Here is a 24,600-nt window from a genome sequence, read left to right as displayed (position 1 = left end):
ATCAATTAAGTATACCCGAGCAGAGGCATAAGATAAACGAAACCTGAAACCTTTGGTTCCTTTCTAAACACAGTATTTTCACTGGTGTGGTGTGAACACGTTGCTATGGACAACCAAAAAAGAACACTAAAGCTGCAATACCCAGGAGGGAGGAGGGGCCATCACAAGCTGTAGGAGGAGAAAGCGTGAACACATGTGAATGTAGTGTGACAAACAACAAAAATGTTCTCTTAGTGAAATCGCCTGGGACGGAACTAAGCACACAAAGCAGGAACATTTAGAAAAATGCACCAATAAAAAGGAAGCACTTAAGACAAACACAACAAAGAACAAAAATTTCAATAGTGGGCATGGTTAAAGCCCATAGACTGAATATAGCATGTCCTGCAGACAGCGCATGCGCGGTGCCTAGGCTCGGCCTAAAAAGGGCACTGTACGCCAAGGATAGGACATTATTTTGCTGTGGAAACCCAGAATGTCACCAAAAAAGCAATTAGGGAGCTCAGGTTAAGATACAGGTCTCTGCCTCCAGAGTCCTGAGGAGGGCTGGCAACTACAATGGATGGGTCTGTATGGTCATAGGTGCAGGGGTGAGAAAAGAGTTCAGTGAGAAGCTTGAGGCTGACAGGCTGTTTTCATTTCTGTAGGCAAGTCAAAAAAGGAAAAATCCTCACATTCTGAGAGGCCAGAGAATGATGGTCCACAGAAGGATTGGGTAGCAGACTCCTCCCCTGACTAGACCTTTTACTTTTCTTGGTAAAGGGTGGGATGGGGTCTGTTGCCCCTGCCTAGGACAAGGCTAGTAAAATGTAGAGTCAAGGATGACAAGGCAGAGGCCATGTCCTCTCTCCTGGTTCAGGCACGATTACATAGCTGCATGCCTACAGCAAGATTCAAATGATTGACTTTGGCGTTCCAGCAATTCAGTGAGCAAATCAGACAGCTGCACAACGCTGTGACCAACATAATCCTCATATAAGGACAGTGGGTCACTCAACAGGGTACAGAGCACTACAGGGAGGCATCGTAAACAGCAATGACTCACTGGCTCATTATGTTATGGTAACAGGGCACTAAACTGCTGCATGGTTCGCTTAGTATTAATAGGCTGTCAAAAAGGTTTTATTTCCTCAGTGGACCCTCCACTGCATCCACTGGTGATCCTGGTGGGCAAGGCTGGGGAAGATTTGGTATACCCATACACTGCTCCTAGGGCCAGCATGTTACCTTACTCCTAGCAGCTAAACTCACGCTCGCCAACACTTGGAAGAATCTGCTCCCTCGGAGCCCCATGATGTTGTGGTTTTAAGTTTGACATATCTACCCACTGATCAGCTGCCTGCAATAATCAATGACAGAATTTAAAGTTTGAGAAAATTTGGTTACCGTTTAAAACTTAAGCTAAGAGTGAGAGGCAACGGGTTAACCCAACGCTGCCATGTCCGACATCTTGCAGAGGTCTCACCTGGAGGGACACTCAACGTCAGAAACTGACTCCGACAATGATGATGGTCCAGTACAGGCTGAACTCTGTTTCGTGGTTATCCTCAGTTGATGATAAATCATCTTGTGTAATTGAGCCTACACTGTGATCCACTGTATTTTGCCCTGTATTGCTGGAATGGATACTGATGCTATGCAACCTCCCTTGAATACAAAATCCTTAAATAAAGTGTTTTTAAAAAAAATAGGGTAGCACTCTAATGCCAAAAATGAGGAATCACCAAGGCTGAGGACTGAACAGACTCATAAGGCAGGTTTGAATTGGAGAAAATCAAGGAAGCAAAATATGCACATTAAATGTGGAAATCCAGAAATATATTTTGAAAAGGAAGGCAAGGTGTTTATCTATGAACAACTAAAAAGTTCAAAATAAGGAGCCTGCAACTTGCTACATTAAGGTGCCAAGATAATGTGGAAGCACAACACCAAAATCTTAAACACCCTAATATTACTACCTTCAGATATTCTGCTCTGACAGCAATTATCTAGTGTTAAAGAACACCCCCCTCAACAACCGACCCACCATAAGTTTAGAAGAATAATAAAACAGTAACTGGGGCCACTCAATAACTGAGTTTTAGATCATGAAAAAGTTAACGGGTTTTATTACAAAACATGTAGGCATTACAGAGAAGCAGAAGGTATATGCCATGAAGGCCTAGATACAGAATACATAGTCAGAAATCAGAATTATTATAAGTCCCAAATGAACTCCAAAAATCATAAAGGAATGGGCAACATCCCTAGAGGGAAAGGAAAAGTCTTTCTCTGAAAAAAACAGGACAGTATCTTGTAAAAAAAAAAAAAAAAAAAGGTAGTCATCTGGCTCACCCCCAAAACCAAAGACTTAACACATATTTTATGAATAGGTAATACGCAAAAACAACAAATGTAGCATGGTATGACCACTGATTACACATACTGGCCAATTCAGAATACAGATCTTCACAATAATGCACATAATACTAACCCATTTTTAAGAAAGGTAGCTTCTGCGCTGCTGCTGTTCGGCGATGCACAACACAATAGGAACCATTTTTCAAAAAAGACCCATACAACAGTGTCTGCTTGCAAACCCAAACTGGAAATTACTTTGGAAATGTACTTGGACTTTAGATACTTTTGGAACACAAAGAAAGTTTAATTGACTACACATTTCGTGCATTCAAAGGAAAATAACCCGGTGTGTCACAGTATCCTGTGCTCTGTAGAGACTCTCTACAGAGAAAACACGCAGGAGGACACTGACTGGCAGGGATAATGAGCAGGAGCAAGATGACCAGAATGCCAAAACAGCATCCATATTAATAAAGATTGTGTATCTGTAAAAATGTTGTCCATCCAAACCACATGAAGAACACACTTATAAATGTCTAATGAAAATTGTTTCAAGTGCAATAATAACAATTCACCATTTATGGCTAGGTTCACCACTAAAATCATTAGAATTCAAAAGAATTATTTGTCACCCAAAACTGTGCATCTAGAAAAACCTTTAACACCAGTACCAATCGAAGACACCACAATCCAGCTCACTAATGTTACTGGCGATCAGGGGTTCAAAGGGCTGGTGGCTTAAAACAGACACACCTCGAATGACGTATCACACAGATGTGGCATCCTAAAGCGTGAAAACAAATTCAACTGCCCCAAAAGAAAAGTTTTACACTGTGCTCTCTGGGGACAAGTATTAATTTGCATCTTAATCTGGAAATATACACACATAAAGTGGGTGTTACACAGCCAGGTCACAAATCCACTGACTCAGGGGAAAAGAGAACACAGTCGAACCAGTGGTTCCCATGTGTTTCACCCTGTCAGGAAACCAGCAGCATTTGCCCAGAGGGAGGAAGTCATTCCGATAGCCTTTTTCGAGAAATAACCCAATAATATAATCTCCTCGTGTAATATATATTTTTTTGGCTCCTTACCTGAAAATGAGGCTGCTGCCCATTCTTATTAGCCACCATAAGCTACTGGGCCTGAGCGATATTTAGGGGATTTAGAAGTCAATCACAGATTCGACCAACAATGATCAGGGTTCCAACTTAGAGGTCAATCCAAACCATTGCCTCTGATAAAAGAAACAGAGAGCCTAGCGAGGGCGGGCTCAGAGGCACCTCGGATGAAAGCCTTGGAGCAGCATCCCCACAGAAACCTGCTCTTGTGGGTGGGAAGGATTGCTGTACCACAGGTGGTGGCATGCTCATCTGAACTGGTGACGAGAAAGTATTTTGTATGCGGTGGCCTTGAAGAAATTAACTTTCCTTGGCGACTGTCTCCATTACTGAGTCAATACAGCTCATCCTAGGGTGGTCCAATAAGGAACCAGAAGCACACTGCTCTGGTGAAGTACAGGAAAAAGTGTTGCCAGTGCCCAAACATGGTTTTTAATCACAAACGAAGGTACTGAGATGGGGATGCAACATGCAAGCAAGATCCTTGAAGCGCCATGAGGGACTTTCACCCATTAGGGTTCAAGTTGAGACTGCCTTATCCAGGTTCCTTATTATTATGAACATTCTCTTCTAGCAAACATAACTGATGGAAGCGGTTGATTCACAGCAAGACTTCTTCTTAACCACCTTTGAACAGGAATGTGGGCGACCACCCCATCATGGCCAATCTGCACATATAGAACAGTCACCACTCAAAACAGTCCTGTTGGTGGGTTTTCTATTTTGAAGGAGTACCAGGGCGCCCAGATCTATTGGACCCTTATTGGGCACCACATAACGTTAAAGTCCTCTGAACACTTCTATAATACCAGCACATCTGTTGTTCTAGGCAAAGAAGAAAATGGTAGTGTAAGGCAACAAGAGAATCACCTTTTGGGCACTGTTAGATATAGGCATCTTTGAAACATGGAGTGGCTTCTGATTGCAGGTATGACACACATCAATTGCTAGATAATGAGGGACTCTTCTTTAATGGACAGTCTGTCTAGAAAGAAAAGTGTGGGCTCCTAGGGAAAAAACACTACACACACACACACACACACACACACATACATAATAGCACTTGTGTGTCATAACTAAAACTAAAATCCACTTCTGGTTTCAAAGATGCCTACATTTATTGACACTAAAAAAATTAAAAAATTAAAAAAAAACACTACACACACACACACACACTTCACAGTAGTTTGTGTTTGTCTGGTCGAAGTAGCAGAGTAGTGATGGCAACTGTGCAAAATATGGTAATTTCAACATCGCAGAGGTAACTTTGCGGCGCTAATCACTCAAGCAAGTAAATTCTTAAGTAAGGTTACCAGATAACTCAACGCCATCAGGGACACTGTGCTCTAACTCAGTTTTTTCTTCTACGAACAATTTACAACTTTAGTCCTACGGTTTCAATTGTGGTTTACCAAACCGACAACACCCAGCTTGCACTGGGTGGTTAATTAAAGCCCCGGGGCAGAAACGTGGTATCGTTGGTAATATCTAGTCATATCTAGTCATCTGGTAACCTAATCCCAATATATACCATACTTCCTCAGTCTAAATAAATGCTTTAAACAATCAACTTTAAGAAGTTTACTTTTAAAATGATTCTCCAGAGGGAGCGGTGGAAAGTGTGATGAAAAAAGCCACTGGCCGAATTAGCTTACAGGTATGGACACTCAAATGGTTGAGAAAGCTGTTATGTATAAAACATATGATATCTGAATGATCGTTTTACAAAATAGATCTATCATTAAATAAAACACGTACAAGTTTAGGGCTCAAAGTAATCTGGAAAACAAATAATAAACATATATGCATAGTAAGGGAATAGGGCTATTCCGTTCTTAGGACTCTTTACACATGCTATGTGTATTTTAGTCATCCTACACAGACCAGAACATAAGATTAAACAAATAATAAAAACACATATAAGAAACCAACTGTGAGAGTAAATAAAGAGTCGTTTGGTGGCAACAACTGTTGTATTATCCAAAATAGAAAACAAGACGGGTCTATTTTATACAAGTGAATACAGTCCACATGAAACAAAACCTTATTATAGAACATAATTAACAATCGCTCGCATTGATGCCACGTACACGGAATAGCCCACTTGCAAGTAAACAATTCCATTCTTTTAGAGCAACTGGCTTTCTTGTCCCTCTCAAAAAACAGTCCAACAAAGATCAGGCTGTCTTGTGTGTCAGTTCAATAGGAGCCTGGTACAGAATTGGATAATGGCTTTTGTAAAGTTGTAAGAATCCATTTTGTATTGCTCCTTTTCCATATAGACATTTAGTTTGAGCTCTCTAGCTAAACGCACTACCTATTGCATATGCTATCTTATATATTTGTTTAGTAAAAAGCCTGGTTCTACAACGGGCTTGCAGCTGGTTTCTTTCCCTAGCTGGGGCACATTACTCATTATAATCATGTGGTAAAAAATAAACTAACCAACCTCGGCTCTTGTATTTTGGGGAGGGAAATGTTGATAATATATGGCAGGAAGGCCTGAATGTGATATCGATATCTTTGAACCATGAAATCCTTTGAAGGGTTCTCAGAATGTGAGAAGTCAGACAGCTGCAGAAAGTAGTAGAGGACAGAGCAAGGACGGGAACCAGTGTGTGGAAACCGATTCCCTCCTTAAATTCCTGTATGACGTATATCATTATTTACATATTTTATGTACCCTTCTATGTAGGAGTATAAATATTGCTGGTAAAAGCACCATGTCAGCACACTTTACTTCGGGCTGGGGATGCCAGTTGTAAATCTGTTCTCTTTGCTGCAGCAATATAAATAAGACCTTGGTCTGGATTCTCAACTCCGACTCTCCGTGTCTAAACTCCTTTGTAAATGCATTTGTAAGTATTTTTGGATCGTGCTTTACAAAGCACGGATGCTCTATACTTGCCAGTTCAGTTACTGAGACTAAAATTTTACCAGCTGACCCTGCTTTGAGGGGGGTGCCCGTTAAGTGGTAGAAATGAAATTCTTTATTTTAATAGGATTGCTAGAATTTGCGCTGTGAGAACTTTGTTACATTCCAAATTGATAACCAAACCATTCGAGAAATCCAGCTGTCAATGCTTACTCTAGGAAGCAATAGAGGTTACAAACTCAGGTGCAGCACCACACGGTAAATAACACAAACTCAATGTCCAGCCAGTGCAGCAATCCTGAAGAAGACTTCTAAAATCGGATAAGTAAACGAGAAGTTACAATTATTGCACATGCAATATATTTATTGTTTCTTCTGTCTTGTTTTTTTTTTTTTTTAAATAACAGTGAGCCCTAGAGTTATGGCTTTCAAGGGCACAATACTCAGACATCTTTTACAATGGTCAGCTTTTTCTACAAAGGTATCAGATAGCAGGATGCAAAACAGCAGATTTCCCAGGATACATGTATTTCTCAGTTTTTATGAATGGTACAAACTGGGCAACTGTGAGACCCTGCTGCCAAATTTCCAGTTAATCATTCTTCTGAAACCCTCAGCCCAAAACTCCAGACCATACAGGTCCCACCAAAGTTGAAAGTAATGACGAGTGCAAGAGTAATGGTAGCCAAGGTACTGAGTCTCTACAGCTAAAGAGGTCCAGTCTCAGTGTCCAGCAAGGAGCCAAGTCACAAAGGCGACGTAATAACTCAACTAGTTTCCAAGTCAGTGGTAACTCTTTCAATGGGGACATATTTATCAGTGAGTCAGCAGCGGTTGTAGTGGCCCTCTGCCGCACCACACTTTAAGGGGCTGTAACAGGAAAAGGTACTGTCAGTAGCAAACTTTAATGTGCTATGGGAATCCACATGACTGGGGATACCCACTAGACCTACAGTCTCGACCGGACATGACTGGGAACTTGGACACAGGGTCAGAATGCAATGCAACTTTAAAGTCATTAGCTATAGGCATCAGCCAATGGAATGCAAGTTCATTTAAAGGAAATACCCCCTTGTCTCTCTATGGCAGATACAGGCACCCGAATAGTATGAAGGGAATTGTGGCAGGGTAGGCATGAATCCAACCATGGAATTTAGCATGTCCACTAAGTAATGGTCTAAAACAGTTCCAATGTATTCAAAAGGCAGCAACCAGAATAATGACTGATTCAACATCTCAGCTCCTATCAACATTTGTGCACTCTGCGTTCCAGGAGTGCAGACCTTCTAGTGGTCCCCCGATTCCAATATCAGAGACTGGGAGGCACTTGTTCATTCTGTGCTCCCTTATTGAGAAACTTGCTCCTTTGTTCTACTGAAACCAATCAAGAACTTTTCTTTTGCAAAAAACTGAAAACCTAGTTCTCATCTCAATCTTTTGAGTTCCATTTGTCCATGTTGATCAGTCTGGCCCCTTATGTAGCACCACGAAATTGTTTGGTGTGTGAGCACTGTAGTGTATGTTTGCCTCTGTAACTCTGGCCAACTGGGTTGTAAGGATGGTAGGTTTCTGGGCAGATTAGTCCATTAAGTTGACAAACATGCTGAGCTTCAGTCAACAGGGCCCGGTGCAGGTCTTCCTGGCAATCGGCTCCTTTCTGTGCTAGTCTTTCCTCTCTATGGAGCCTTTCCTGGTTGTTCATAGCAGCAAGTATTATCTAGTGTCAAAGGTGGAAAGCTACCTGCAAAGAAGGACCCGTCACTAGCAATTATCTCTACCAGTAGAGAGGAAGGCCTTCTCAATGTCCAGTAGAGAGGAAGGCCTTCTCAATGTCCCGGTGAAGCACCAGTTACTGGTTCAAAGTAGCCAATAATTATCCTATTTCGGGTGAGCAGGCGGAAGGCCTGGACAACCAATATTCAGTTATATCCAAGTTCAAAACTCTACTTCCAATTCTGAGACAGTGCATCTTAGGACTTGGATCCTTGTCTTGATGAGTGTTCTGCAGCAGGAGACACAGCAGCAGAAGTTGCAGGTCAAACTTATCAGAACTAGTGAAGGTTATGATGTTTTATCAAGACACACTGGATAGGCTAGAGCCTCCCACCCCCATCGCCAAGCAATGGCCAGTAGCATAGGAAAAGGAAATAATTTTACCTTGCTCTGGAGTGACCTTTAAAAGCAATTAAAATGAGGATCTCTTCACACACCCAGTTTCAGATTCAACACAGGAGTCGCACCTTAAATTAGCTTTCATACTGTTTTCTGATTAATGCGAAAACAATGCAGATCAGAAAAAAGGTCAGGTAGAAAGAACTACACTGCTTTTCCAAGCTTTGAAAAGAACTATACAAACAGCAAAGTTTTCAGTCCCTTGTACCTGCACACTAGTATGATTATTGGGAGTGTTAAAGGACACTTCACTTGACTACAAAAAGTGTACATGGGCTTAATTAAGCATGAAATATCTCATTACTTTTGTGGCAGTTACCACGAACCGCATAAAAGCGCAGAGACAGCAGCACACTTTGGTGCAAGTTATTGAAGCAGTATATTTACTCAGCTTCAGCTCCTTGGTAATACCTATGTCCCCATTCATACAGTAAAGTGTTAATTAGGCCCACACTGCTATTGACACTGTGCTATAAGTGACCCCACAATCTGCCAATTCACCTGGAAGGCCCACTGGGCTACCACAGCAGAGTGTATACAGCTCAAAGCAATTAAAAATACCCACCCACACATTTGCAATTATAGATATAAAACGTTTATCTTTTTCCACTACATCCAGGCAATGATGACTAGCTGCACTGTGACTGATCACCACAGCCTTCACAATGTCAACCAGTTATTCTATGTGATTCATTAAGGCATTTTAATAAACACCAGCATGTCACTACTATTATGATGGAGTGAGAAAGATCACAGATCTTACAGAAACTACCATGTTAAAGTTATTGAAGCCTACAAAAGCCATATGTGCGTTTTCAGGTCTTGAAGCAGGCAAATGCAGTGAAACTTGTTCTATGGTTTTTAATGGTGTAGATTTCAGTCTCAATTTTAGATCCTCTGAGGCACATTTACTAAAATTTCATGCAATGCAGGGCAGCAAGCAAAGTTGTTGTGCTGCTTTAAAGGGAAAGAGTAGAAATGCTCCATATTTACAAAGATATGGAGCATTTTGTCTCTCTCCTTGCGCTGGTGCACTGTGTGCAGCCTAGCACCAATGCACCAAGGGTGCCTTCATTCCAGGCAGGATTGTTTTTGTGCAGGAAGGGGCACATTCCTGCATGAAAAAAAAACATGTTTCCTCCATGTGTGCTACACAATGCAGCAGAAGTAGACAGAGGAAATAACAAGGAGAAATAAACATATTTCTCCTTGTTACACCTCACTTGGGAAGGCACAGCATTTTGACATATTCCCAGGTTTACAAGCCTTTGTAAATATGGGAATATGCTAAATTCCAAGGCTGGATGCATGGGAACACCCACGTTCCACCCGTAGAACACCTCACAAGTAGCTGAAATGTAAGGTAATGCAGCGGAAGCAGCTGCACTTGCATTACATCTCTTTACAAAGCTATACAAGATCACGCAAATCAGACCTTGTGTGGCTTTGAAAATATTACTAAAGCCTATGTTGTTCTTGTGAAGCACATTGGCTTCATAAATATGGGCCTCAATCTCTCTCTGCAAGACTTCTTAGTTGCTACATTTTCAGAACTATGCGGCTGAGGAATATGTGGGGTGTTGGGGGGGGAGGCGTGTGACACACTCTGTGTAGCACACATATGCTTAAAAAAAAGAAGTGCATCACACGTCACCTACATCACTTCAAAACGAATGTGTCTCCCACGCAAGAGCATGGAACAGTCACATATGATAGCTTGTTTATGATATTTTAAGACAGGTCAAATTAGAAGGGCTGTCATATCAAGTTTTTCCCTTTCTAGTATTCCCACATAGGATGATAGGAGTTATGACTACAATGTGTTCCTGTTTGGACTACATCAACGAAATGTATTTGTGTCTTAATTTGGAGCGCTCAAAATAGCCCCAGTGAAGCTAGAATAAGAGCTACATCTCTCTAGTAAAGACTTGGTCTACAGCAGAAAAAAGGTTGTTTCAATGGCCTCTTCATCACCGTCAAACCATTTCGCTTTTTTGGATGAGCATTAACGTTTTCAAAACTCCTCCAAAGCACTCCTGCAGAGACTTAATTTGGTGCCCCGCTTACACAAACTGAGATATTATTCCAGAACTTTTCAGGTTTGAAGCCTAACTGTAACATTCTTTGCTCTTGTGTTCTTGAGGTACTTGACATTAGGATGTATGTATGTATGTGACCGTTGTCGCACTAGTGTTGTGACTGGCTCAAGAGTCAATTTCTAGATGTTCTTTAACTGTGTATGCCATATTATCGTGGCATGCTCATACTAGACGAATCCCTTCAAATAATTAATGGATGCCTCACTTCAAATCACAAAGAATTTCAGAAGCTTGAACTGTTTTACCACTCAAAGCACAAGGCAAACAGAGAATAATATAAAATAATACAGAAGAAACCTCCGCAATGACTCTATTTCAGCCTATTAAGGCAAAAATCTAACTCTTGAAAGATATATTTCCGCTGTAAAGTACAGCGCCGTGTAATTTTAAATAGCCACCAAAAGTATGGTACTACTCCACAAAATAAAATATTACATTGTGATATAATCAACCAACTATCAGGCAAGATTCCCTTGAGTAATGTTAAATAGTGCCATTATAGCATGTAAAATCATGTTAAATAAAGTCCCAATGTAAGAGCTAAAGACAGTATCTTTGACATCAATGCTCCACAGAGAAGAGAAACACGCATTTGCGGGTTAAAACACTCCACACAACACAAAGTCTCAACAATATCATGTTCCAAGTCTCTCAGGAAACGGGGCCCAAGTACCATCACCCCTCCTCCACCAATTTTGGTACTGCACATAAAGGTGGCCATTATGACCCTGGCGGTCTTCCGAATGCCAGGGTTAATGTGTCGGTATCACCGCCAACAGGATGGCGGTGAAGACCAACACATTATGAGTGTGGTGGGTTGGCCGCAGCCAACCCGGCACATCTCCACCTTTACCGCCATGGCGGTATAAACCGCCGGAGATTTTCATCTCCAACCCGGCGGTCCACAGACGACCGCCGGTGGTATTAGGAGCCGGCCTACTGCCATGGTTTCCGCGACGGTAGCACCACGACGAAAACCATGGTGGTAGGGCTACCGGTGACCGGGAATTCCTTCCTGGTCACAGGTAGACGGCTCCTCGATACCCCCAGCAAGCACCTGACTACCCCAGCCCCTCTACAGCCACAGTGCCTCCACTGCCCTACTCACATATTGCCCCGCAACCCCCTTCTAGCATACATGCACACAGACACCCACACGCACCACGCATACACCCATTCACCTACACTTCCAGACACGCATTCACTCACATGCATCCATATACACATTCACTCACATGCATCCATATACGCATTCACCCAAAGATTCTCTCACGCATTCACTCACAGGCATACAATACTTACAGTCGCATTCACACATGCACACCCACATTCATACACACACGCAGACACCACACACAACACTCCCCACCCACCTCCCCTGTCGGACTCCCAACTTACCTTGTCCGGCCAGGAGGTCATACCGCAGGGTATAGGAATGAGTGCTGCCACCCCCAGCAGCGCCCCGCCAGCAGGACACCTCCAGGCCGTATTAATGGTCATCATATGGCTGGCGGCATCCTACTGGCAGGGCAGGTGGTAGCAACGCCGGAGCGCCACCACCTGCCAGCATGGCTGCTGCCAGATATCCGCCCACAGTGTGGTGGAAATCCGGCAGTACCCATTACATGGCAGGCGGAAGACCGCCAGCACTGGCAGTCTTCTGGCGCACGTGGCTTTGGCAGTCTCGCTCAGAGACCGCCAAAGTCATAATGAGGGCCATACTCACAAGCAACATCTGACTGGAGCACTCAGAGCAACAAGGTAACATAAAAGTGACAGGTACACGTTACCCAAAAGGAATAGTGTCTATGATGAAGGATATCCCTGATTCATACAAATAACATCGCAGGCAGAGAGCACATGACCCCTACCATCTTAATGACGTTAGGACAAAAGGTTTTCTTAATAGAAAACGAATAACCCTAGATGTGTGACTATTGATGGGACAGTGCTCCACTGTGCCAGGCTCGCCTCCAATGATTGACACTAGAAACACGACTATCTGTACAGTAAAATGGGTAGTCATTTGAAACCTTTAGGTCCTCATTAAGGGTGGGCTGGAATTTTTTGATCCCTGTGCAGACCCCTGCATAGGCCCCTATCTGTGCAGGAGTATGAATTCTGAGTTACACAGAGTTTACAAGATCTAGTAATCACTCGTGGGGATAAAGGGCTTGATTAGGACCTTGGCGGAGGGGATTACTTTGTCACAAACGTGACAGATACCTGGTCCGCCGAATTAAAAGTTCGGAACTTTTAATACGGAAGGCGGGATATCCGTCACGTTTGTGATGGAGTAATCCCCTCCGCCAAGGTCGTGATCCGGCCCAAAGTCTGCACCTTCATCAAATTTCAGGAGGTAAACCTGCCAACATATAAGCGGGGAAAAAATAAAATACATACAGAAAAATTCGGATTTTGGAGCAATTAAATATCACAAACATTTGGAACAGGTGCAATTCATCTGATCTGTCGGTTGTGATAAACGACACCTATCCTCGGCCCCCTCGTAATTAAGGTTCAGGAAGGAAAAGTACTCGAGTCTTTACATTTAGCATATTATTTACCTAAAAAATGATTGACCTAAAAATGCACAAGCAAATGTTATCCCAGCGCACACCTATAGACACCAAACGTATACACCCACAGCTCAATGAATAAGGCATCATCACAGGGTAAGACTCCGGACCGCGATAAAAAATAAAATACAAAAATAAATCACAGACCAGTATTGAAGGGACCCAGACAAGCAATACGATACAATACCAGAGGCATATTGTACGTAACAGAAATAATACAACACCCCATCTCCCCGTGGCCTCATAAAATACATACACTTAACGTCTTAACTGTTGAAATAAGAACTGGTGATATGTTGCCATTTCATTCCATCGGTCTGTTTTGCAGTTAAGAGCATGCTAAGAGGGAAATGACTGAGGAGCGCCTCTATATACGAACAGGAGGTGCTTTCCGTCAAATTCCCTTCTTCTCACATTTCAAACACAACAATGTGTCACCTACCCTGAATTCTGACTCTACTGCCATCTACCCTTATGACAGGCGTGTTATCAGTACCGACTTGGGAAAAAGTTATATTTTATAGGAAGAGTCCCCATGGTCTCAACATCCAACCCCGCACATTCAGCCTCCCCCGATGGAGCATCCTAATGTGAAGCAAAAAAACGCCCTTTCTGTGCGTCATGTTGCTGTGAAGCATGCAGCTCTCAGCCAGTGCTTTAAATGAGAATATGGGTGTGTTGTTACTCACACTACCAGAGTACCTCTCTCAAACTGAGAAGTGCCGGTACTTGCACATATACATCTCCTGCGAAAATGAGTGCAAGTACTCTTCCTTTTTCAGTCCCCCCACCCCTTAAAGCACAACGCTCACCCCCATGTGAAGCAGTACACCCTCTTATGTGCCACGTGCCTGTAAAGGAGAGTACCCCTTTCTGCCCATGCCATGGCCTGTAATTTAACAGATCACTGCATTCCAAGAGTTGTAGTCTAGACCAACTAGACTAATATGTGTAGGGATGTACGTGATGTGAAGGAAGGAAAGCGTGGGTCTACATCAAAGTGACGTGAAAAAAAGCACCCGTATGCCCATGCAACGCGCCTGAAACAAAGCAGACCTGTGCCATGCACCTGTTCAAGAGATCCCCCATTACACTGGTGACCAGCCCCGCCCTTACACAAGCGCCCCTTGGTAACAGCCACAGGCAAAGCCTGTGGAAGTCGCCCAAACCCTACTACTCCAGGGCGGAGTATGCACGCCCCTAGCCACACGGCCACCGCACTCACCCCCAGCAAGAGGCCGCTCGGCGTCAGCAGCATGTGCGGAGAGTCCCGGGCTAGGCTCTGCACGGGGTCAGGCCGGGGCTTTTCTACTCGGCTCTCAGAGCGAACAGATGTTCTCCCCACCCTCCTGGTGAGCAGGGCACGGGGAGCCCCCACCCACACACTCGAACAAACGCCCTACTACAGATAACGAGCCCGCTGAGGTCTTTCCACGCCCACGCGCTGGGGAGCAGGCCGGGCACGGTGCCTACTTTCGCTCTCAGAACAACAAGAAAATTCAGACACACTCGAGGAAACGAAACAAAACGGCAGGGCAGCTGCTGATTGGAGGGGAAGGTCGAGCGGCCTCGGCCCTCTCAGGAAGGCAAACACACGGCCTTCGCGCGCCCTCTGGCGGGAAACGGCGCCTGACCGGGAAACGCACGCGCCTTCTCGTGAAGAGATCCTCGCGCTCGCCTCCGGCCGCGCACATACTTACGAGTCGCTAAAAGAGCGCGAGGCGGACAAAACGCGAGACCGGGGTCCGCGCGCTCCCAACTAGCGAAAGAACGAGCCCAGTGCTACCTGAATTATTGACTTCACTGAGCCAAAAATAAACCGTGCTTTACTAAGTTAATTTAAAGTTTACCCTTTAAGCAGTGCTTATTTTGAGTGAGTGTTTGCCGGTGGAGCCTACCTGCACTCGTGTTTTTGTGGGCCGGCACTTATTTTTACTCATGAGATATTGACCGAGAGCAAGAGACATGAAAACAAACAGGAAAAAAAAAGAAGAAGAGAAACAGGACACTGTCCCTAAGGGAGAAAGCAGAAACTGCGAGAAAGGGGAAGGGTGTGTCTGGTATTGGATTAAAAAGCATGGAGTTGCATCAAGACTACCGTTCGGCGCCCTGGCATTCAATATAGCGTGACCAGGCGTCCCCTTTTCCGCAGCCAGTCCTTGTTCTCAGAAGACTGTTCCAGCATCCCAACGCTTTTCTTAATTTTAAAAACATCTCCTGGGTTTTAGGACAAAGGTCAAGTCATCCTGCAAAACAGAACTGAAACTCTGCTTTCCTTTACATGCACCTCTAAAGCCTAAAATTATTTAAGTATTTATTTGTTTGTTTCAGGTAGGCCAGGAGGTGGTTGAATGTATGTCCCCAGCAGAGAGGAGGAGGACTTAGGGTGGAGGTCCTGCCACAGTTAGTGCTTGTAAACATAGCCTTGTAAATGTGTGTGTGTGTGTGTGTGTATTACCTACTGGCAGTAGCAGTAGGTATATTTAGGACTTTTCCATAGAAAGCGTTTTTTGGTTTGCTAATAACTTTGGCCCCATTTGACCAATCGTCATAAAACTGTCTAAAACAAGTTAATCCCCCTCAGCTCTTTTTTGGGAAGTTTCAGGGAGATCCGTCAAGCAGGGACCAAGAAAAAAGGCGGGTCCCAAAACGTAAAATCCCCATGCATTTTCCATAGACTTCTACAGCAAATACTATTGAACAGAATTACACCAAATTGGGCACAAAACCAGATCTTGGTCCGCAGATTGTGCTTTTTGTGATTTCGTGTAAATCCATTCAGTCGTTTTTGAGGAATTAAAGGTGAAAAATAATTGTATATTTTGGCAGTTGGGCTTGCTAGAGCCTTATGATCCTCCCCCGAAAGTGCGAAATCAAATGGAGTCCTGTGATTGGCCGAGAGGCCATTTTTGTCCTGTAAGCCTTCATGCTCTTGCAAGTCTAACAAGCGCTCTGATAGCCTGGCTGTTGGAAAGTTTGAAAATGAAATGAATGCCATTACTGTTTACTGTGAAAAATTGGAGGTCTAATAGAAATGAAAAAAATAGCTATAAAAGGGGGGCAGAAAGGCATGCTGGCCCCCTAAGTTTAGAAAGTAGGCATCTAATGGATGACTACAGTGAAAAAAAATGTATATTGTTTTTAACTAATTTTTACGATCTCGCAGGACTCTTGTGGGATCGCAAATAGTAAAAAAGAGTAGATCATTTCACCATACACTCCATTAGTAGGAATGCATATTGTGGTCATGTACTGTGATGAGTAGATGGTTAATTCTTATTTTCAAAAAAAAGTTATGATCTTGCGAGACTCTTGCGGAATCGTGAACAGTAGAAAGTAGTGGGTGATCTTTGAATACATTGTAGTATGAACACTTATTACTATGGGAAGGAATCTAACCGGAGATAGTGTTTATCAGAGTCTTCTATTTACGTCCATTTGCTTTGTAAGAGTTGTGAGTAGTTTATAGTCTCTTCCCACACCCTACTATTCACACCCATAGTCAGAGAAAGGGGTGTTAGTAGGGTGACCGTCCCTGGACAGAGCATACTGTGCACAATTGTAATCCAAGAGAAAGGTCTCAGCGGAGAGGCCAGCCTTTCTTCATATAGCCTAGCGCCCACATCCGCCATCTGATAGGGAGGTCTGACAGAAGAGGCCAGTCCATGTAAACAGCCTAATATGTACACCCATCATCTGAGGGAGAGGTCTGAGAGGAAAACGCAGTCCCTCTCCACTCACTACTAGGCACACCCGTCATTTGAGAGAGAAGTCAAACAGGAGAAACCAGTCTATGTATACAGTCTATAAAATGCACCAAAAAAACAAAGGTTAAAGTAACGTTATAGGTATGTGAAATTTTTTGAACTAAAGTGCAAAAATTCAGCAGAAACTCAGCAGTTATAGTTAGCAGCACTATGTCATTTGAGATGTCAACAGTATGTCATAAATGATGCCATAGAACATGTCATGAGTGATGTCATATGCAAGGCAATAAGAAGTGCATGGCGGGGGCGCAAGTTATAGTTAGTTCTACAAACTATAACTGCTGAATTTCTGTGTTTTTTTTTTGTTTGTTTAGTTCAAAGCGTTAAGGTCAGTGAGAAATTCACCTATCTTTAATGTTACATTAACCTTTTAGTTTTTTCAGTGAAAAAAAATAAATATATATATATATATATATATATGTATATAATCGACCAGTGGTTGCCAGTATATATAGTTAGGACCTAGTCTCCGAAGGAAAAGTGTTTTTTGTTTTAGTAATTGTGAGAAAGTAGCCTCTTTCTAGCCTTGTTACCCCCACTTTTGGCCTGTTTGTGAGTGTATGTCAGGGTGTTTTCACTGTCTCACTGGGATCCTGCCAGCCAGGGCCCAGTGCTCATAGTGAAAACCCTATGTTTTCAGTATGTTTGTTATGTGTCACTGGGACCCTGCTAGCCAGGACCCCAGTGCTCATAAGTTTGTGGCCTATATGTATGTGTTCCCTGTGTGGTGCCTAACTGTCTCACTGAGGCTCTGCTAACCAGAACCTCAGTGGTTATGCTCTCTCATTTCTTTCAAATTGTCACTAACAGGCTAGTGACCAATTTTACCAATTTACATTGGCTTACTGGAACACCCTTATAATTCCCTAGTATATGGTACTGAGGTACCCAGGGTATTGGGGTTCCAGGAGATCCCTATGGGCTGCAGCATTTCTTTTGCCACCCATAGGGAGCTCTGACAATTCTTACACAGGCCTGCCACTGCAGCCTGAGTGAAATAACGTCCACGTTATTTCACAGCCATTTTTACACTGCACTTAAGTAACTTATAAGTCACCTATATGTCTAACCTTTACCTGGTAAAGGTTAGGTGCAAAGTTACTTAGTGTGAGGGCACCCTGGCACTAGCCAAGGTGCCCCCACATTTTTCAGGGCCAATTCCCCGGACTTTGTGAGTGCGGGGACACCATTACACACGTGCACTACATATAGGTCACTACCTATATGTAGCTTCACAATGGTAACTCCGAATATGGCCATGTAACATGTTTATGATCATGGAATTGCCCCCTCTATGCCACCCTGGCATAGTTGGCACAATCCCATGATCCCAGTGGTCTGTAGCACAGACCCTGGTACTGCCAAACTGCCTTTCCTGGGGTTTCACTACAGCTGCTGCTGCTGCCAACCCCTCAGACAGGTTTCTGCCCTCCTGGGGTCAAGCCAGGCTTGTCCCAGGATGGCAGAACAAAGGACTTCCTCTGAGAGAGGGTGTTACACCCTCTCCCTTTGGAAAATGGTGTGAAGGCAGGGGAGGAGTAGCCTCCCCCAGCCTCTGGAAATGCTTTCATGGGCACATTTGGTGCCCATTTCTGCATAAGCCAGTCTACACCGGTTCAGGGACCCCTTAGCCCTGCTCTGGCGCGAAACTGGACAAAGGAAAGGGGAGTGACCACTCCCCTGACCTGCACCTCCCCTGGGAGGTGTCCAGAGCTCCTCCAGTGTGCTCCAGACCTCTGCCATCTTGGAAACAGAGGTGCTGCTGGCACACTGGACTGCTCTGAGTGGCCAGTGCCACCAGGTGACGTCAGAGACTCCTTCTGATAGGCTCCTTCAGGTGTTGCTAGCCTATCCTCTCTCCTAGGTAGCCAAACCCTCTTTTCTGGCTATTTAGGGTCTCTGTCTCTTGGGATTCTTTGGATAACGAATGCAAGAGCTCATCCGAGTTCCTCTGCATCTCTCTCTTCACCTTCTGCCAAGGAATCGACTGCTGACCGCGCTGGAAGCCTGCAAAACTGCAACATAGTAGCAAAGACGACTACTGCAACGCTGTAACGCTGATCCTGCCGCCTTCTCGACTGTTTTCCTGGTGGTGCATGCTGTGGGGGTAGTCTGCCTCCTCTCTGCACTAGAAGCTCCGAAGAAATCTCCCGTGGGTCGACGGAATCATCCCCCTGCAACCGCAGGCACCAAAGAACTGCATCACCGGTCCCCTGGGTCTTCTCTCAGCACGACGAGCGAGGTCCCTTGAATCCAGCAACTCTGTCCAAGTGACTCCCACAGTCCAGTGACTCTTCAGTCCAAGTTTGGTGGAGGTAAGTCCTTGCCTCCCCACGCCAGACTGCATTGCTGGGAACCGCGACTTTTGCAGCTACTCTGGCCTCCGTGCACATCCAGTGGAAATCCTTTGTGCACAGTCCAGCCTGGGTCCACGGCACTCTAACCTGCATTGCACGATTTTCTAAGTTGGTCTCCGGCGACGTGGGACTCCTTTGTGCAACTTCGGGTGAGCACCGTTTCATGCATCCTCGTAGTGCCTGTTTCTGGCACTTCTCCGGGTGCTGCCTGCTGCTGAGAGGGCTCCTTGTCTTGCTCGACGCCCACTCTGTCCCCAGACGCAATTGGCGACATCCTGGTCCCTCCTGGGCCATAGCAGCATCCAAAAACCCTTACCGCACGATTTGCAGCTAGCAAGGCTTGTTGGCGGTCTTTCGGCGGGAAAACACTTCTGCACGACTCTCCACGGCGTGAGGGATCCGTCCTCCAAAGGGGAAGTCTCTAGCCCTTGTCGTTCCTGCAGAAACCTAAGCTTCTACTGTCCAGTGGCAGCTTCTTTGCACCCACAGCTGGCATTTCCTGGGCATTTGCCCATCTCCGACTTGCTTGTGACTTTTGGACTTGGTCCCCTTGTTCCACAGGTACCCTCGACTGGAAATCCATCGTTGTTGCATTGCTGGTTTGTGTCTTTCCTGCAGAATTCCCCTATCACGACTTCTATGTCCTTTGGGGAACTTTAGTGCACTTTGCACTCACTTTTCAGGGTTTTGGGGTGGGCTATTTTTCTAACCCTCACTATTTTCTAATAGTCCCAGCGACCCTCTACAAGGTCACATAGGTTTGGGGTCCATTCGTGGTTCGCATTCCACTTTTGGAGTATATGGTGTGTGTTGCCCCTATCCCTATGTGTCCCCATTGCATCCTATTGTAACTATACATTGTTTGCACTGTTTTCTAAGACTATACTGCATATTTTTGGTATTGTGTACATATATCTTGTGTATATTTGCTATCCTCAAACTGAGGGTACACTGAGATTCTTTGGCATATTGTCATAAAAATAAAGTACCTTTATTTTTAGTATAACTGTGTATTGTGTTTTCTTATGATATTGTGCATATGACACTAAGTGGTACTGTAGGAGCTTCACTCGTCTCCTAGTTCAGCCTAAGCTGCTCTGCTAAGCTACCATTATCTATCAGCCTATGCTGCTAGACACCCTATACACTAATAAGGGATAACTGGGCCTGGTGCAAGGTGCAAGTACCCCTTGGTACTCACTACAAGCCAGTCCAGCCTCCTACAGTAATAACATTGGCACCGTTTGGCAAATCTTCATGAAACTTTCAAAACTAGTATCCAACTTACTTCAGCTGCTGTGTGGAAAGTTTTAGGGCAATCTATCAAGTGGGGGCCGAGAAACGTGGGGGGGTCCCAAAACACTTTTTCCCCATGCAATTTGTTACAGGGATTTTAGACATGACTACAGCCTGAACCTCTGGATGGAATTACAACAAATTTGGTAGGAAGCTAGCTCTTGGTCCAGAAAGAGACTTTTTAAATAATTTGATGTAAAGCTGTTCAGTAGTTTAGGAGTTATTAAAGGAAAAATAAATTTGTATACCTAGGGACGCAGATCTGCCGCAGATCCTCCACAGATACTGGTGGACTTGTGAATCTACATGCTAACACCAATGCCGTGATTGCCTGGCTGCAACATGAGAGGGAAGTTGCGGCCACCATTTTGTTAATCAGCCTAAGTTCTCAGTGGGAAAAATAAAATAAAAGGGGTAAGGGTAGAGGTACCCTAACCCAGGGGACTAATGGAGGGTTCTGTAAGGGACCCCTCATGGGCAAGAAATTGTCTAAAAATGTTTTTTTAAGCACCCCCGGATCCTCCCATATCCTTAAGGACTTGGGTGGATTCAGGTGGATCTGCGGATCCAGACCCTAATTAAAAAACATCCACACACCCACTTATGCACCCATACAACCACTCACACACCCATACTGCCATTCCAACACCCACTCATGGACACTCAAAGCCACTCACACCCCCACTCAGACCCATATAGCACTCACACATCCACTAACACTCTCACACAATCACATACACACCCACACTACCATTCACACACCCAATCACACACCAACTCACAGACCCACAAAACACTCACACACCCAATCACAGATCCATACAGCCAATCACATACAGACTTACACATCCACTTACACACCCACACAACCACTCCCAAACCCATGTTACAGGGACGTTATAGTTAGGAAATAGCATTAAACATGACAGACATTCACTGCCCCTGCAGCCCCAGGGACCGCCACCTCCCTGAGGTACAATTTCTAACAATAAAATGCAGGGGGCACCCAGCCTCCCACCACCCCAGTGGCTGCCACCTCCCCAGGTCACAGCATCTAATGAGATGCAGAGGGAGGGGCGCCCTGCCAAGTCAGAGCAAACATTCCAGTTCCATCAAGTGACAGCTGTCAGACAGCTCTCACTTGCTGAGAGTGGAGGTTCCTCTGTTTCCCTGCCTGCAGAGTATGGCTCCACAAACCCTGCCAGTCTTGTGCTGAGATATGATTGGCTGCCAACTCTTTCACAAGGAAGTGTTTGCAGCCATGTTGGTACTCGGTTATAGTCGAGTCCCAGGAAAAAAGCTGAAAAAAATTAAAAGAAGCCAGGGTAGGTACACCCTGACCTCTTAGCTCTGGTGCTGGGGTCCCAGAGGGAAAATCCAGAGCAATTTTTGGTGAGAATCGCAGTGGATCTGCTGAAAGCCCCTGGGTGGGCCAGGTCCCGGGGGCATATAAAATTTGACCCCCACCCCCTGGGGCTAAATAGAAAATGGATGTGGGTGGCACCTGGCCCCCCCACAGCCCCTGGGATCACCACTCCATGGATCCTTGTAGAAAATGGATGCAGGGGGACACGGCCCCCCAGCTGCCTCGTGGACCACCACCTCCCTGGGGAACACATTTGAATCCAATGCCACCCGACCCTCCATGGCCCCACAGCCCCGGGGACCACCATCTCCCCAGGGCTTTGTAGAAAATGGATGCAGAGGGCCACCCGCCCCCGCAGCCCCTGGACCCCACCTCCATGGGGCATCCGTTTAAATCCAATGCGGGGAGCCCCTGACACTGTAGGGCAAATATCTAGTTCTGTGCAGGTGGCCACACAGGATGTGGGGAGCCGCTTAGGACCGCGGGGACCTTCAGGCTATCTGCGGTCCTGTTATCGAAATGGTCTCTCTATACAATGACTTCAAAGAGTAAAACTAGCAAGATGGTTGGTACGAATATTATAATTATGTTTGGATGCAGAGTGGAACAGAGTCACTTCTGGGCTAATAATGAATGTCTTGTGCTGTCACTCAGTAGGCTGAAGGTTCAAATCCTAGTATGGCTTTCCAGTGTGTTTGTTTATGTACTATTTTTTTGACTGTTAAACCTTTGCAGTGATGAAACATTCATGTTTCTTTCCAATCACATGTTTGGGTTGACTGTCATAGGTATGTCTGGAAGCATCACAGTAAGGAGTCGCCTATGGCTTAAAGGATAAGGTCACAGACCCTTGCACTGGAAGTTGAGGGTTCTACTCCAGGTGTGTTGTGGTCATTTTCCTACTTTAATTTCTTTTAAACTTCAAAAGTTTAAGGTTCAAACTGAAAGGTGATCTCACACTTTTTAACTGATAAATACATTTTTTCATTTCAATTCGTCCAGAAATATCTCATTCTAAGTGTATCATTCATCAAATCTAAAAAACTCTCTATCTCTCTCCCTCTCACTCTCTTTCTCTCTCTCTCTCTGTCAATGTCTGCTTTTCAATCTCTTTCTCCCACTCACACACCCACTCGGACCCTTACACACCCACTCAAACACTCACACACCCACTCACAGACTCACTCAGAAGCTTGTGCACCCACTCACACCCCCACTCAGACCCTTGCATACTCACTCACAGACCCACTTAGACACTCACATACCCACTCACAGACCCACTCAAACTCTCACACACCCACTCCCAGACCCACTGAAACCCTCAGATACCCATTCACAGACCCACTCAAACACTCCAGCACCCACTCACAGACCCACTCAGACCTTTATGCACTCACTCACAGCCCCACTCAGACACTCACACACCCACTCAGAGATCCACTCAGACTCTCACACACCCACTCTTAGACCCACTGAAACCCTCACACACCCACTCACAGACCCACACAGACACTCTCACAGCCACTGTCACACCCAGATACACCCTCTCACACCAATTCTCACACCAAGAGAGACAGGCCACGGCCAACTCCCATCGCACACAGCCAAGTCAGTGAACAACGTCGGCTTCAGTGGCTAGTGGGGTTGGCCACAGGGTCAGGCTGCAGTTTAGGTCCTGTGGCCAACCCTCGCCACACACGGTTGGGTGACCAGGCCAGGCCTTGGGGGCAAACCCCGCCGCCATGCGTGGCGGTAGTTGGATTAACGTATAGTAATAAAAAAACATAAAAATTCACAAGTTACACAGGCATTATAGTTAGGAAATAGAATTAAAAAAGCATAGAAATTCACTTAAAAAACCAAAGGTTACAGGCTCACATTTTAAACGTATAAAACCATAGAAATTCACCAGCAATAGTTATCTCAAGTAACTATAACTCGTTCCCTAAGGTAACTATAACTTGCGCCCTCGCCATGCACTGCTAATTACCCCACAAATTACAGCACTCATGACATCTTTGATAACATCATTGGTAATATCAATGTAAGACTAGCAGTAAAAGTTTTGATAAAAAAAAAACTGCATGACAGTTACTTGTGATAACTCTTAACTATAACAGGTGAACTTCTATGGTTTGGTATGTTTAAAATGTGAACCTAATTATAATATCCCTGTAACATTCGTTTTTGTTTTTTTAAAGTGAATTTCTATGTTTTTTTAAAGTCTATTCCTAACTATAACGTCTCTGTATCATTTTTTTCAGTATATCCATCCAAACCCCAAAGCGTTGCCGCCGTGACCAGGTTTCTCCTGCAAGGAGTGTCGTGTGCAGATACGGGCACAGCCCCGCTCAATAATACTTTTAAAGTCCAGCCCCATGGCGCCTTATGCGTCACAGGGGCTGGATGCTTTGAAATAAAAAAAATCCACATTTGACTTTGAGCAGTGCGTGCATTGTCTTACCTGTCTATATATATATATATACAAAATACACAAACATTTACTAGCCTGGTTAGAAGTAAAGTAACAATAAAGTCTTTAATCCTACTTTAATGTCTGGCCTGTCCCCGTGTTTGCTTCTCAATATCTGGTCACCCTAATTTATTAGCATGGGACGTGGGCAAGTG

At 44.6% G+C, this 24,600-nt stretch overlaps 1 protein-coding gene across 1 annotated transcript in view; it reads right to left on the bottom strand.

Moving 5' to 3' along the window:
• CNP (2',3'-cyclic nucleotide 3' phosphodiesterase) overlaps positions 1-14,706 on the bottom strand; it is a 51,492-nt gene extending 36,786 nt beyond the window's left edge. Inside the window, exon 1 of the mRNA XM_069237666.1 lies at positions 14,412-14,706. Coding sequence (XP_069093767.1) covers positions 14,412-14,444 — 33 coding nt within the window. The 5' untranslated portion in view covers positions 14,445-14,706. The remainder of the gene's footprint in view (positions 1-14,411) is intronic.
• Between the last annotated feature and the right edge of the window lie 9,894 nt (positions 14,707-24,600).

Source organism: Pleurodeles waltl, chromosome 6 (genome assembly GCF_031143425.1).
Source record: "Pleurodeles waltl isolate 20211129_DDA chromosome 6, aPleWal1.hap1.20221129, whole genome shotgun sequence".
Lineage (NCBI taxonomy): Eukaryota > Metazoa > Chordata > Amphibia > Caudata > Salamandridae > Pleurodeles > Pleurodeles waltl.
This window is presented reverse-complemented; position numbering and strand designations above follow the sequence as displayed.